This window comes from Poecile atricapillus, chromosome 11 (assembly GCF_030490865.1).
Source record: "Poecile atricapillus isolate bPoeAtr1 chromosome 11, bPoeAtr1.hap1, whole genome shotgun sequence".
NCBI classification, from domain to species: Eukaryota; Metazoa; Chordata; class Aves; order Passeriformes; family Paridae; genus Poecile; species Poecile atricapillus.
In genome coordinates this window covers 17,601,096-17,617,150 of record NC_081259.1, presented here as the reverse complement: position 1 = coordinate 17,617,150, position 16,055 = coordinate 17,601,096, and the positions used below count along the sequence as shown (strand labels likewise).

The 16,055-nt window shown below is 38.8% G+C and overlaps 1 protein-coding gene across 2 annotated transcripts in view; it reads left to right on the top strand.

Moving 5' to 3' along the window:
• SCAPER (S-phase cyclin A associated protein in the ER) overlaps positions 1-16,055 on the top strand; it is a 134,204-nt gene that overhangs the window by 114,307 nt on the left and 3,842 nt on the right. For both annotated transcript variants that reach the window (XM_058847150.1, XM_058847149.1), the window contains exons 29-30: positions 74-223; positions 15,083-15,274. In XM_058847150.1, the coding sequence (XP_058703133.1) occupies positions 74-223; positions 15,083-15,274 (342 nt within the window). The remainder of the gene's footprint in view (positions 1-73; positions 224-15,082; positions 15,275-16,055) is intronic.

Genomic DNA, 16,055 nt, shown 5'->3' with positions numbered 1-16,055 from the left:
TGTGTACACAATTCACACAAGTTCTAGAACGTACTGCTCGAGTGTAATTTCTATTTCTTGGCCTTTTTTTCAGTCGATTGTGGGAGCTGAAGGACTGTCCCTGGCCTTCAGGCACATTATCAGCTCCCTGCTGTGGTACTGCTCCCAGCATACCTGTGAAGGATTGCTGCACGAAGTCATCATTTGTGTTGGCTACTTCACTGTAAACAACCCAGATAACCAGGTAAGGCAAATGGAAAAGGGGATCAGAAGTTATCAAGGGTACATTTAGTTACGGATTCCTCCAGGAAATTCATCCTCTCAGCATTTGAAGCACTTGGGATTCCTGTGAGCACAAACAGATGTGTTTGCAAAAGAGAAACTGAAGTTGTGTGTTAAGACAAGCACACAATTAAAAAATTAATTTTGTGTGTCCATTTGGAGTTGTTACGCTGCCATTGCACTGATTTGAACTGGCCTTGCTCCCTGCCAAGGTATATTTAGCATCAGATATTTTTAATTCTAAGTTAGCTTCACATCAGCTTGATCAGATGGTTGTGGTACCCAAGTTAAACCTTTTTAAAGCCAACTAAGCTACTCTCCCCTGTAGACTTGTCCTTGAATGCCAGTGTAGCTGTCTCCCTTCTTGACAGTGCTCAGGTTTAAGCCATTCTTCTCCATGAATCTTTTCAGTCATAAACGAAATGCCTTATTCAAGAAACAATGGAAATTCCCCTTTAGCTTCCTTGATAGTTGTCCACTTTTGCCACTGGACTTTGTGAGCTCTCTTACTGGCTTATAAAGTAACACAGACACAAAACTCAAAAAATATTTCAAATATATTGGTCTTAAAAGTCTTCTGGTTTTCTCAGCTTATATGTAACATCTCAGGGTGTATTGGGCAGAGGTTGGCACTGGCTCTTTGAATATGTGAAGTTGACTGACTGTGTAGGTACTGCATTTCAGTGCCCACATGTTGGGTGTGATTCAGTTGAATGCTGCATTTGAATGCAGCTGAATGTAGTGAAGGTACTCACTGTGTTCTCTAGCTGTGCTTGTACCACCTGGTTCTCTTTGGGGTGGGGTTGAGGGTGAGGAGCTCAGTGCCCTCAGTTCAGCTGATGAGCAGGAAGAAGAGTTAAAACTTGTCAGGAAAGTTTTTAGAGAAAAGCTGCTCGATAACATTCTTAGAGTTATTGACTGTAATTGGAACACTGTAGTACCTTAAAGCTGACAATGCTGTCACAAGTATTACGTAATTAATTAGTGATATTTCTGTGGGATTGGCCACAGCTGGAGGGAGGATGCTGCAGCCTCCCTACCCTGTGTGACCAATTCCCAGTCAGGATCTGGAGCTGCCTGTTGGAAATGCTTCAGAATGGTCATTTCTGAACCCCGTGTGGTGCTGCTGCCACTTTGAGTCCCTCTGCTGCCCGACAGGTCGAGCTGGCCCCCAGAAGTGCCAGCAAACCGTGTTGTCTTCTCTGTGCAGTTCAAAAATTCCTCTTCTGGCACACGAGTCCAAACAGATGTGATTGATTGCATGGAGGACTTGGCAGTGCAGGAATAGTGCAGCAGAGGGATTTCCTGCAGCAGAGGGATTTCCTGCAGCAGAAGGATTTCCTGCAGCAGTGCTGCTGTCCCAGGGAAGGTCTGGCCATGTGAGTGGGCACTGGGCAGTGGCCGTGGGGCTCTGCAGGTCCCAGGACAATGAGGGGGAGCCTTTGCTGCTGCTGTGCTTTCACAGCTGGGTCCTGGAGTCTTCACCTTGTGCTCTTGGGGCTGAAGGTGGCTTCTGCAGCTCTCAAAATCAGGTTTAGGCTTTCAAACAGACGTTCATGGCTGTCAGTTCTTTTCGTACCCTAAAAGCTCTCTTTTAGGGTGGTTTGCTATGGAGGTACAATCTCAGACGTCATGACATGCCTTACTTTCTATGTAATTTCTAATATTCCTCACTGGTAAGATTTTAACTGAGGAAGAGGCTTTTGGGTTCAGCTTTTTTATTTAAAAAAGCATTTTGAAAAACTGAAGCTTTCCTCACTCAGGTACTTGAAAAATACTGGGAAGGTTTTTTAGTGAAAGGAAGTAATTTTTCTTTTACTACCAGGCAAAGCAGTGCGACTTGCTTACGGTCATTATTTTAAGGTGCTCTTTGTGTTGTGACTTCTACTAGACAGGCTGCTTTTCATGAAGAGGGAAGTGCTTTCTATTCATTCAGTTATGGTTTAATTTTTTATTATGTTAAGAGCTTCCAGTTTTTTCTTTCGTCGTTGATCATCTGGGGAGTCCTACTAAAAATAAAAAATTGGTCTCACAGTGAAAGTTTTCAAATAGTAGGCTTGAAGTCCTGGCAAGTACAATGTAATAAAAATAGATACAGTAGACTTGAGCTACAAAAACAAATTTCTATAAAGCCAGATAGCTCTATTTAGTATTTGAACCAACTTCAACTGTGTCAATAACTGACGTATTTTGAGGCAAATTCAGGTTCTTCTTGGAGTCAAATGTGCATTTGTTTGGAAATGTTTGTAGTTTAAAGTAGTTTCCTTTCTAAATTTGTATTTCTTATTACAAACAGAGGTATATTTTCATTGCTTTCAATACGCAGAAAAAAAAAAGGACAAACAGTTGTTTGGAATTCTCAGTGTTTCTTTTTGTGGTTCCTTTGTCTATCCACATCAACAGATAAATATCCAAAGCAGCACGCTGGAAGAGGGGGAAAAAAAGGCAACTTAATTTTTTTTTTTTTTTTAAAAAAAAAGCAAGGCAGTTCCCCAGTTTGGACAATAGATAGATTTCTAAAACAGAAATTTTACAGCCTGTCAACCTTAGCATTGACCTTCTGTAGTAGTACTGTGATTTAAGTAAGTGAACTACTACTGCTATGCAGTCAAAATCATAAGAGGGCAATTTCCTAAATATTTCACATTCATAGAACAAAATCTTCCAAGAGCATCATAAGCCATTCATTTAATATAATATAGGTTTGACTTTGTTAATTACGCTGTCTGTAAAAGTCTTTATATTTAGTTGAGTAGCAAATGAGAAAGGAAGGAGGGAAGTGTTTTTCTCTTGTGTAGCTTGCAGATTTGGCTTTCCCCACAGCTCCAGGAGCCCTCAGCCCCTCCTGGTGTGTCCCACACGCAGAGGCTCTGCCTGGGCTCCCACTTGGTGTTTCCACCACGCCTGCAGCTTGGGCCAGTCCCAAGTGATTCTGTCGAGGAGCAGTGAGGACAATGGATTCCTGAGGAACACATTCCTGACTGTTTTGATAGTCCTTGCTCTGTTTATTTTAAAAAGACTGTGATTTTGCTGACTCTGCCCACATATAATATATTAGTAATATTCCTTTCCTTCATTTCTATTTTGTTTTAACATTCATAAAGCTTTTCCAGGGCAGTTGCTGTCACTGAAGAAATAAATCTGTTATGAAAATGAAAATTGCAAAAAGCAAGGAGTGTTTCTTTAATATTTGAAATGCTCCAAGGCCAGCAGCGAGGCCTGAGCTGCCCTGTCTGTTTTGTATCGGCACGTGAATTTGTGTTTACTACAGAGCCAGACAGCCCCTGCTTCACAGGCCAGCTGAGCTTTATTGGGCATCTGCTCCTCAGGAAGGATGAGCAGGGAAAAGGAATTCTTTTTTTCTGGCCACCATTTAATCTACTGCCATACAAAAACAGGTCCCATGATACGAAGGACAGACATGTAAAGCTAAACTGTGTAATAAAAATAATGTTCAATCTTTCAATAGCCAGCCCTATTATATCAGACTGCAGAATTACAGTTTCTAATTAAAATGTTCTTGTTAATTAAAATTATCCTTCTATTTCATTACATTTTTATTCCCTTTTATTGTTTGATTTAATTAGTATAATGAATGTAATTAGCATGTGCTGTCAACTCACCTTATTTGCATATTATATTGAATAATTGAATGTGGTCCTGTAATTAAATTAACAGGAATGACAGATGATTTGCTTTCTTTCACATTGCTGCATTGGGAATAGAAATCTTTCCATATTCATTGCAGTTAGGGAGTATTTTTCATCTGAAAAGCCCTCACAAATCAGATCCTCAGCCTCAGGATCTTGCAGACAGTCTCTGAAAGAAGTTGCACTGTTTGTTTGCATTGCTGTGCCTTTATTTAAATAAAAATGTTTTTGTTCTCCCAGTCTTTGGTGCACAGTGTATTTAGCGTGCTCTAGAAGAATCCACCAACTTTAAGGGCTTGTAAGATTTAAACTGTATGCATCTAGAAGATACTGTTGCTAGATTGCAAAACAAAATAATCTCTTTCATCTCTGCTGAAAGAGGAAAAAGTGTGTGCAGCTTTTCAGAACTTCATTGTAAAATTAGGCTTGTAGATAGAAGGAAAAAGTTCTCTTAGAAGATTTTAAAAAATTTACATGTACACTATGTGTCCTTGAAGAAGGGATTTCATTCCCAAAAGTCTTCCAGCTGAGTAAGTCTAACTTATTTCTCTGTCCTCTATTCACAGACATTTGTGTCCATAACAAGCTATGTTATTATAAACTCACAAAAAATTGAAATGTTAATATCTAATAATCCATATGCTGAAAATAGAAGCACGTGGAATTAGATTTAATAGTATCAATCACCTACTAGAAATTACTCTTTGCTATACAGGTGTGGAAAATTTGTTGCAAAACATGTTTCAGACATCCCAGCTAACTCCAGGTAAAGGAGTAAGGAGCAGTGATATTACAGGATATTTTGAGAGGGAATTTCTCCCATGTTAAATATGTAAAACATCACACAGCAATATCGCAGATAAAAATACAATGTATAAAGAAATTGAAATATTGTATGGTACGCACACTTTGAAAAGGATCTTGAAATTTAGGGCTCACTCATGGCACCCAAAGCATGGTAGTTAGTCCCCAAGAAAGGTTTCATCCCAAGATTATTTTCCCTTTTTTGTTAAATGATTGACTTATAGACATATTTTTAAATAATTTATTTTGTGCAGTAAGTCTTTCTTGTGTCATAAAGTACCCTTTGTCCCAGAGTGTATATCACAAATATATATCTGTGTATGACACATCCTGGCTGTGGTTGCAAGTACTGGGCTGCAAGGCACACTTACAAAGGGACTTTAGATTAAAAGTGAGCTTCTGGAGGGAAATTATTTTGTGCTTTTGACAGAGTTAGTACATACTGAGTTTTAGTATGGGTCCAGTTTTCTCTAGTGTTAGCGGGAAGGAAGAAAAATACTTCTAAAATGGAAAAATTGTGAAAATCAAAAGTCAAAAGGAAAACTTGCAAGTTATAAACCTATGGAGAATTTCCATATGGGTTGTTTACTAAAGGCCATCAATAAACTTACATAGTTTATGTTGCTTCTGGGGATGTGGGGGGACTGGAATGATTTTGATCTGGTAGGTAAACTTTATGAAAATACAGCACAAAGAGTAAAGGTGTGGGAATTGGTAGTTACCGTGCAATTAACATCCCTATCTGTAAGTAAATAGGATCTGAAATGACTTAATTCTGATTTTGTTCGTTTCTTCTCAAACAGGGATTTTTAGGAGTATTGATTTCATGCTGAAGTTATGGGTTTTTTCTTCAATTTTTTTTTTAAAGCCCACACCCTGATGTTTTAAAGCTTTAAAGAAATACGCACGGTAAATTTTGTGGAATAGCCGATTTTGGCAAGTGAGTGATTCATGTGAAGTTGTAGTCTTGACTCCCATTTAGAAGCACTTCAGGTTGTGAACAGAAATCCCCTAAGGATTAAAGTGCCCGAGTTAGAGCGGAGTACATTAAGGCAGCTCTGTAATGTATGCTTTGGCTCTCGCAGCCTTACATCCTCAGCCACATAAATTCACTTAAGTGAACCAAGGTCTTCAGGAAAGATGGCATTCCTGTCTGGGCAGTCAGGGAAAAGTAGGAATACCTTTTAGGTAATTTGTCAGACACCTCTGTTGTTGTTTGAGCTTCCTGATGAACTTTTTCTTTTTAAGAATGATCTATGACAAAGCAAATATGTCAGAAGCATTTGGGACTGCACATTTCATGTGTCACATATTAACTGTATTTCTAACATTCCAAAATGCATCTTGGATTTTTTGGGGTTTTTAAGAGGATGTGGGGAAGGTAATTTAATATGAGCAAAGACTTAGCATGAGGTAGAGTGTATTTAGTTTCAGTTTACGATGACTGGCTGATTCCTGTAGGCAGAAGAGAGAGTGTATAGGAATTAGTGTGAGAAACGGATGCATTTGGATTTACCTTACTGTCTTCCTCTCAAACTGTAAACACGAAAGAATAAACTTATCTCCCAGTGTCATAAAAGCCAGTACTTTCAACAGCCTTCAAATACAGCCCATAACTGAGGCTTAGAGAGGAAGAGAGGGAGCAGTCGGCTGATGCCGCCTCCGGAGAGCGACGTTCTAAATCTTACTCCTGGGTCAGGATAAAAGGAGTTTGGTGGTCTCAGCTTAATCCCCAGCAGAATTTTGTCCACATCGAAAAAACACCACAGAGTTTGGCATGATCCTGCTTAATAAGCAGTTTGTTCCCAGCTCAGACCTGGCTGGGTTTGGACGGGGGCAGGAGCTTGCGCAACGCGCGCCGTCCTCCTGCTCGCTCCCACCCAGCGCGGCGCTCGCCCCTTTGCTTGGGAGCTGCTTTTCACACTGAGACTTGAAACAAAGTCCAAAGCCTGCAAATATTTAATCAGCCTTGCGAGCTATTGTCTGGCTCGCGTCATGTGTGAGGGAACTCCCTGTGCTTGTCTCATAAAGTCCTGGTTTTGCAGGCCCTGCAGAGCCGCAGTGCCTGTCCCCGCCATGGGCAGCCCCATGCAGAGGCAGCGTCAGGCTGCTCTGTGTTCCCAGCAGCTGACAGTTCTTCCTTGGATGCTGCTCTGAGGGTGGGAGCCTGCAAGAGGCCCACAGAAGTCTCCCTAACCCGTTGTGTCGTGTTCAGCTCAAGTCACACTTGATTGAAGTGATACTGAATCATAAAGAACAAAATGCATTCATGGAGTACTATGGAAAATGTTGCTCGTCTTCCTCTCTCCGTAGTAAAGGGTAAATTGTAGCTCATTTTTCATGGCAGAAAAGCACATTTTCTTGCTCTCTGTTTGAAGCTTTGTCTCGGCCAGCTCTGTAATATGTCCAGTGGCTCAGTGTTTCACAAGCTTTTTACTTGATGATTGGATACTTTGACAAACCCTTTACATTTCTTGTGGAAGCTGTAAGACAAAACGTGCTAGGAATAATAATTCCAAGACTAGCTATATAGCTTACTTGTGAGTAGATTTCCAGAGTGTGACAGAAAACGTTTGCTTTTGAAGAGAGAAAATTCTCTGAGACACACAAAAAGATTTTATGTGTTTAAACTGTAACGTTTGAATTATTCACACCTTCTGGGGATTTTGTCCCAAACTAGCTCTGTTTCCAAGGATGCTGGCAGAAACCTCAGCCAATAGTTTGCTTGAACTTTTGTTGACTGGTCCTGTTTCTTCTCTACCCTTTAAATCATCTTGATTCAGATCAATTGGATTTCATTTGGAGTAAATTACTGGAGAATCGTGCCCAAAGCAGCAGGCTGAGTTTATAAGCGGTTCATCATCAAAGCTGAAGATGTTATGTGAGTGTGAAGATGATTCTTCAAATACAGTGCAGGGCTACTAAAGTTAATTCTTATCATTGCAGGGCTCAGAGTAATACCTGAGAATTTAAGATGTGTCATGATGGGGTTTTGTACTTTATCTGACAGAATATATGTATTTCTTACACATTGGATCTATAATAATATTTTCTGATTAAAAATTATTAAGCCAGCACTTAAACATATGAAGCTTCTGTTACATTATTGTGGAAACAATGAAGCTTAGAATTTTCTGGAAAGCAGTGATACCCTTTGGTTTAACAAGGTCCTTAAGTATATGATAAACATGAAGTGTGAGAAAACCCTCACATTTAAATGTTTATTTTTATGTTAATAAATGCTAAAATACTATCACTCTGAATGTTAGGCTTTTCCATAGTACCTTTTCCAGGTCAGATGTTAGATTATTATTTTCTCCTGTAGCATGGACAAGCATTAAATTCACAAGTAACCTCAATGCATGTTAGAATTGCTTCCATTTTCTTTTCATCACACTGTAATGAAGTTTATATTTTACAATATTTGTTTAACATTATTTATTTATGGATGAATTTAATCTTATATATACTTCATTTGTTATCTTAAAACTAAAGTGACTTGTTTGTTGTTATTTTGGGCTGCATTTTTTCAAAAGCTTTGTATAATGAACTTTTGCTAGATTTTCCACTAGCATCACTTTTGATAAAGGTTTTTAAATTTTCAGTGCATCACTGTCCTGATGGTTGGCCCTTGTCCTATCCTAAATGTTCATATGTCTTAGGATGATTCCACAAAAAACTGATGCAAGAATGTTTTTCTGTGATGAATACACAGAGCACCCCTGAATCTGCCTAAACCATAGAGCTCTGAAAGGATAATGCTTAGAATGTGGTTTGTACAAGGACTGATGTTATTCCTGAGCACCCTTATCTTCTCTCTGAAAGCTTACACATGATGCTAAGAAAATAAACACTGGAATTTTTCAAATAGACAAAATTCTTATTTTTAAATTTGAATGTAGCATTCTGAAACTTCCTTTCTCCATGGAAATGGTGCTCTGATTCATGAGAAATGCTAGGAGGAATTTAAAACATTTTTTGCTCAGAGCTTTGCCAATAGTGGAGTTTGCAAAATGGAAAGAAAAGAGCTTGACCTTAAAACAGAAGAAGAGCCTAAGTGGTGACATATTCTGCTGATTAAATGCTAGCAGTATGAGATCTGTTTATATAGAAGCAAAGAAATAATGCAGATCTAACTTTGAAGAGAAACTCTGGGCTACTAATATAAAGACTTATTTCTTTTACAAAGTTGTAAATAACCTGACATCAAACAAAGGGATTTAACTGTTTGATGGAATATTGTTACAGGAGTTAGATGCACAGTTCCTGTTCAATTAAGTTATTGCTTGTTAGTACAAATTAGAATTGACATTTATATAAATGATAAATACATGGATAAGAAACATTAGTGGTTCCCATCCTGACTACCATTTTAAGATGCTAATGTTTATAATGGCCATGTTGAAGTTTGGAAGCACAGGTCATCTGAGATAGCAGAGAAGGCAGAGAGTGCCCCTCAGAGAACCATTAACTTTTTAGCCTGAGTTGTTCTAAGAAAATTGCATCTGAACGTGAACTACATTATAGCAGAAGAGCACAGGCAAGTAGAAGTCATATCTTAATGCTTCATTTCATACAAATGAAAGGAAATTTGAAACTAAAGGAAATGAAAGGAAAAAAAATGTTGGGAAGGATGTTTTTCTAGAAAGTGAATTAATCTCCTGGTGATAAGTTTTGTTTATGTACAAATACAAACTGTACTTGTTTCTAAGTACCTGTGGAACACCCAATTTCACTGCCAGGTTTTTCTCCAAGAGCCAAAGAAGGTTTTGCTTCATGAAGTTCTGAACTTTCCAGCTGCTTGTTCCTGTATCTGCATTAGTATAACTTTGTCTCAGTTTTCACTTGAGAAAAGAGCTACAACTCCTAATATTTGGTCAAAATTAACAAAAACCATCAGCCTGACTCTAGACAGTACTAAGAACATGGCATTTTCATGCAGGGTTAGTCACACAAGAGCAGTGCACTTGGATGACTTGTTAGGTTTTGTTCAAAGCTCAACATTTGGGTTTGTGCCTACAGTTTTCAGTTCCCTCCTTGGCAATCTTTTTCCTTTCTCTGCTGCCCATTTTCCCGTTCTTTTGTGGGTGAAAGGAACTGATGGGCTGCAGAAAGTAGTGTCCATGTCCTGGCTGGGAATGGTGGTGGGAGGCACTGCCAGGAGCTCAGATGGCAGCACAGCTGCTGGGTGTTGTCTCCACCTTGTGCCTTGGCCATGCTCCTGCCCCTTCCACGTGCCCCAGCAGTGCCACTGCTGCCAGCCCTGCCTTTGCTCCCAAAGTTTCTTCCCAAAGTGAATCACTTCTCAGTTCTTCGTTTTGCACTTCCACAGACAAAAATTTGCTGCTGGCTTACTCTTCTACCTGACTACAAAATGAATTAGCTTCTTTAAAAGATAATTCTGGTGGTTTTATTGTATATATTGACATGAATGATGTCTTTACAGAGCTGCAAATGTCCAAGTGAAGAAAGAAAACCTAAATCCACCAGTAGAACTAGACTAAATATTGCTCTAAAAATCAGCACTTCCAGTCTCCAGTAATCCTGGACTAACCTTGTGTAGTACACAAGCAGTGAAAAAGTTCTTGGTCTGACACTGAACCATTTATTTTGTTATTTGTAATAAAATATCTGACAATATTTAACATACAAGCATAGAACCATTGGAAACCAATCTGGGGGTCATAATCTTCTTTAAATCTCTGGAAGATTGCAAGCAGAGTTTTAAATCGAGTTAGTTCCTCTTTTTTGAATGCAGTTACAACTTGGTAAAATAAACTCAGATTGTCACCAAAAAAGCTACTCCATTAAAAATCTTCATAGGACAGTTTAATTTAACTGCTGGTTCTTGACAAATTACTAGCATGCATCTCCTTTACATGTCTATTCACAACATATGAATATACAAATTATATGAATATATGAATTATCAATTCACTTTAATGTAACTAATACTTGTTCAGTATTTTACAGGGTTATTCTTCAACTTTCTAAATGACATTTTAGTTTAGTTTTGTTGATGTTTGTACACTTAGTTACCTGATTATGGAAATATAGTTTCAAAGGCAAGAGGATTCTTATTTTAGTTTTCTGTAAAATTAACTGTTGAATTGGTCAGATTTTACATCTGATTTGACATGTAACTGCTGAGACATTCTGTGTCATTGCTGTACCCTTCCAAAGTTCTGGATCCTATAAATTATGAGGATTTTATTACCCTCCTTTGACAAAAATACATACATATGCATTTTAAAGTAATGGTAGTTTTCACTGATAAAAGGAATACAGAGAAAGATTAAGTACAAATATATATATGCAGTCTGTAAACAGAATTAGGGGGTGTTCAGCAAAACATCTTTCCCTTGCTAGTTCTTGGCTGAAGGCTGCCCCTACGTGTGCTGCTCATTATCTCCCTGCAAGGAAGGAGAGGAGCTGCACTTTTATGATTCTTATTCCTGCAGTAACATCAGAACATTAATTCTGGGGCCCTTGGAGCTCACTGAAAACTGAAATGAGCTTCAGAGTTCCCCTCTGCTACCCAGAGGAGAATCATGCCCAAGTTTTTTTGGTTCATATGGTCTGTTAGTTCCTCAGATAAGGCATTCAGTCCTGGGACATTCTCCTTTGCAAGGTGCCAGGAAGCAATGGCAGGAGAGGAAGGCTGCTGTCCTGGTGGGCATACAGGGAGGAACTTGGTACCCAGGATGGAATATCCATATGGAATATCCTTCCAGCCTCAGCTCTGCAGCCAGATGCCCTTACCTGAGTGACAGAGGAAGCCTTATCTCCCAGCAGAATGATGAGTTCCCCTCACTACTTTATTACTGTTTCATACCACATGGAGCTTTTAATTTTTTTGATTGATTGTCCTATTTTATTGCTCAAGTGGTGTGTGGCATATTGCTGGCTTTTGTCATTGGAGTCTGTTTTGAAAGACTGACTTTTACACTGCTTCAGGCTTTCACAGTGAGAACTGCAGCAAGTGGCCAAGCAATACACTTTATAGTGAATATTGGCATGAGTAAACATGAGGAAAACATGGATTCCACCTAGAGACTTCAGAAATCATGGATCATGCTTTCCTAAGTGATAAACTTCAGAAATACCAGTACAGTGGATGGGGATGATTATTGCACTTAGGAGAGCAGAGTGCACTTCCCCAAGAGTCACACGGGAGCATGGATTGCTGGTAGGGCAGAGGAGAGAGCCTGACCCCCTGGCTATTGGAGATTAAGCAAATTAGCAGGACCTGCAGAAGGCTATAAAGTGGTGGGAGTGACAGAAGATAACTGATAGGCAACCCTGAAAGGTGTTGCTCAGTCTAAAGTTCCCACAGGTCACCACATCACTCATGGTGCCGGACAGTCAGCTGTGGATGCAGCAGGCGCAGCATCCGTGCTGGGGAGACCTGGAAATGCAGACAGACACCAAGCAGGCAACATTGGAGTCCTAAAAGTGAGGATTTCAGTTCCTTCAGTCTCTCCTCAGCAGGCTTTTACACTGAGAGCAGTATTGGCCAGTGCTTTGGGGTGTGCTAAACCTGAGTTCTCACCCACTCTGTGACGGGGCTCCACCTCCAAGATGGATCAGGGCCTGGAGTTTGGCTGGTGGCACAAAGGAAAGCTTCCTTCATTCATCATGAAATAACATTTCAGAAACCTGTTTGCTGTGTCTCCTACCTCTGTGTTGTTTGAGTCTTCACAGGTTTGTTCCAGCATTTAGTACATGTTGGGTCATAAATAAGATAAACTAAGCTGGAATGTATTCCAGCTAAGCACAGGCAAAACCAGTAAAGTTGTATGAATATCTAAAAGTTTTGAGAATAAACAACATTTTAAAAAGAGATACAGAAAGCATCAATGTGAGTTGCCTGCTCTGGATTTTTTTTTTTCTTTTTAATTTGGTAGCTTGGACTAATTTGATAGGTCTCAGTTCAGAAAAAGAAAACCACAAGCAAATATTAGTGGAACATAGGCACATAGCTAAAGTTAAGCAGGTGCTTAAATGCTTGGCTATACAGAAATGCAGTGATTTAATTAGGCTCTTGTTACATTTGACAGGCATATCTGACTTGCAGGCTAGAGAGAAACAAGAAAAGCTAATTCTAGGTTAACGCATCTGGATCCCAGTCTGTGGCAAGAGGGGAGGCAAGCTGCATTTCAGTAAGGAGTTTGTATCTTGTATGAGAGCAGTTTGTAAGATGAGTATTCCATATTCCCGGCCTGCAAAACTCCCTGGGATTACTAAGCCAAGTTACTGTTCAAAAAGAAAAAAAAATAAAAATCAAGCAAGAGAAGTGCAAGGTTTTCATTTGTTTTCTTTGTTGTTCATCTGCTAAGTCAAGTGCTGGCCTTCATTTTCTCCACCCGTTGACAGTGAAACAAGGAATATGTCCTCTGCTGCAAGTTTATTTGATTGGGTTTTTTTCCAGTAAGAGGTGACTCATGTTTTTTTTTTCTTCAGAGTACATAATACAGTGTATCAGGTTTAGTAGCTGCATTAGTACAATGAGCTGAAATCATTAAATTGATTCCACATGTGATAAACACCAGATTAAAACAGTCAGCAACCCCTCTTTATACCTTCCTATCTTTAATGTTGATAACATCATAGCAGTAAAACTGTTGAAAAGAAAAAGATAATGAAATAATTCCATGGAAGCTATTTGGGTATCTGCACTGTGAGTTTGGCAGGACTTCACTAACTATCCGTGGCATTTTTAGGACAGGTAAAGGAAGTGAACTGTGAAATGAAAAATTAAAAGTCCCAAAAACTTCTTTGCCTCTGCCTATTCATCAAGGGTATGGTGGCCATGAAAAAGAAATCAGGAGTTTTTTTGTTCTGTCCTGCATCAGAAATGCCAATTGTAGTTATTTTTGTACCAATTATGATTGACTTTAAATACATTTCTGATTGCAGAATTTACAACAGAAAAATAGAACAGTATAATAACCACTCTGGTTAATTTAAAATTTCAACAGTACTCCCAGACTTGGGGTACTCCTGGGTGGGAGCTGAGAGTTTAGAATCCTCCAAATGCTTCAGTGGTATTTTCCTCAAAACAGTGTCTGAATGTATGCTTAATTGTCAATTTTCTGTCTTTTAAAAATTCCTCCTGTCTTTAAGGGCATTAAGACATTGCTGCCAGTATTTTGAAAGGTTTTCAATGTCTTTTTTGACTGGTGAACTGAAACAAATGCGAACTATTATTTTGTTCATCTTGTTTTTAAACTGAACTGCATTATCAACTTAGTGTGTGCTCTGAAGGTATTGTTAAAAGTGCTTTGAAAACTTGTAAATCCCTGTAATTTATGTTCCTGTAGCCTCAACTGCTTCTTTCTGTCCTTCTGGTTTTAATTTGAATGCAGTCTTGTCTGGGTGTGTACCTGTAAAATTGTGTTTTTCCAAGTACAATTTACAGTCGTGACCCTCAGTTTTACAGTGTTCCAACCTTATAGGAGCTTCCTTCTATGCCAAAAAGCCAACTTTGGGTCAAACGGCTCTTTCATATTGTAATTGTCTAATCAAGGTTACTTGGAACAGATCTGATTTAGGCATTTTTTAGTTTATGGCAAAGATTTTATAAGAATATCAAATGAATTGGAAAGGTTTCTTTGTAGGAGACCAGTGATAGCATTGCCTTATTTCTTCAGATGTATACAGTTGTAAACTTAGCCTTCTTCATGACAACAGTCCCATTTATCTAAACAATTCTCCTTTTAGAGCCAATGGCACTGATAGAAACTGAGATAAGGAATACAGATGGGAGGATCTCTCCAAGTCTCTCCTTACAGAAACTCCTCGCTGGGCAGCTCACAATCCCCTTTTCTTTTTAGTGCCTGAGAATGCATGGCAGACATCTCCCCTGAAACACAGTCCTCTCGAATTGCCAGCTCCAGGAAAGGATGGTCAAGCTTCAGGATTGTTTTTAAAATCCTGCTGATTTCTTCCAGGGTTTTTTTTCCTCCCCACGCTCAGTGTGTTTAAGTGGCAGGCATTGGAGTTTTGTGTTTCATGGCTCTAACTTAGAATAGTCCCTGAGCTATAATTCTTTGTCTTTTGAATTAAGGTATTAAATGATCTGTTTTATTGTAATCTGTAAATTAATCCCTTCCTTATTTGCTATCTTTTTGGTACAGAAAAATGAGCTTTTGGAGCTTTATATTTTTTATATCATTCCACAATAAAAATAGTACTTGCACACTAAAACAGAAGTTATTTGAAGTAAATGTTATAGACTTTATTTTTAGTACTTACTCCTCATCCACGCTCATTTTTTTAGCATGACTTCAGCACCCTTGGTGGTTAAGAGGAAGAGAAGAACAGATAGATCACGTGGTTTAATTTTGTTCTGTTTGTATTTTCAGATCATTGTACAATCTGGCCGTCACCCCACGGTGCTGCAAAAACTCTGCCAGTTGCCTTTCCAGTATTTCAGTGATCCTCGTTTAATCAAAGTGCTCTTCCCTTCTCTCATTGCTGCATGTTACAATAACCCTCAGAACAAGATCATCCTGGAGCAGGAGATGAGTTGTGTTTTACTGGCCACCTTCATCCAGGTACGGCTGCAGTGCTGTGCTCGCCTTTGCTCTCAGGGTGGGGATCTTCAGTAAAACAAACAGCAGTGAAGTACTTTCAGATTCTCTGCAGCTCTTCTCAAACCACGAATTATGCCTCTACTTGAGGCATCTTACCACACTAAAAAGTTACTGAGTAGTTCAGGTTCTCACTATCTGTGCAGAATCCGGTTTTCATTAAAGTTACTGGGTGTACTGGGAAGATTTCATGTAGATCTTAAAATATTTGTTTTTTTAAAAAATCCTGCCTATATAGCATATCTGAAATTGGTATATTAATGTGTTTACTTATAAATGTACAGTTGTATACTGTGTACCATAGATTTACAGAGAACTGGGTAAGTGTATATATTTTATGCAGAAAACACAGAAAACATATGTTACCAGTCTAATCTTGCAATCTATATTTTTGACAGTAAGCCACCAAGGTCAGTACAAATATTGTTTTGAATAAAGATTTGCATTATTTTTCTTCCCTTTGTCTAAATTTATACGCTGTTTTATCTGTCAGATTTTTTGCATGGTTTTCATGCATTTTATTGACTTTTTCCAGGGAATAAATGCAGTTTTCATAAACATTTTGCTTTTAAAAATCATATGCTTTTAGGAGTCTGTAATCCCGTATCAGTAACCTGAAAGTTACTGTTGTTGATAAAGAAATGTTAATTAAACTCCTTTCCCTAGTGCTTTACAGCTAGTCCAAGAATAGACTATACATGCATTTGAGAGAATGTAGAAGAACTAAATATTTACTGAAAGTCTT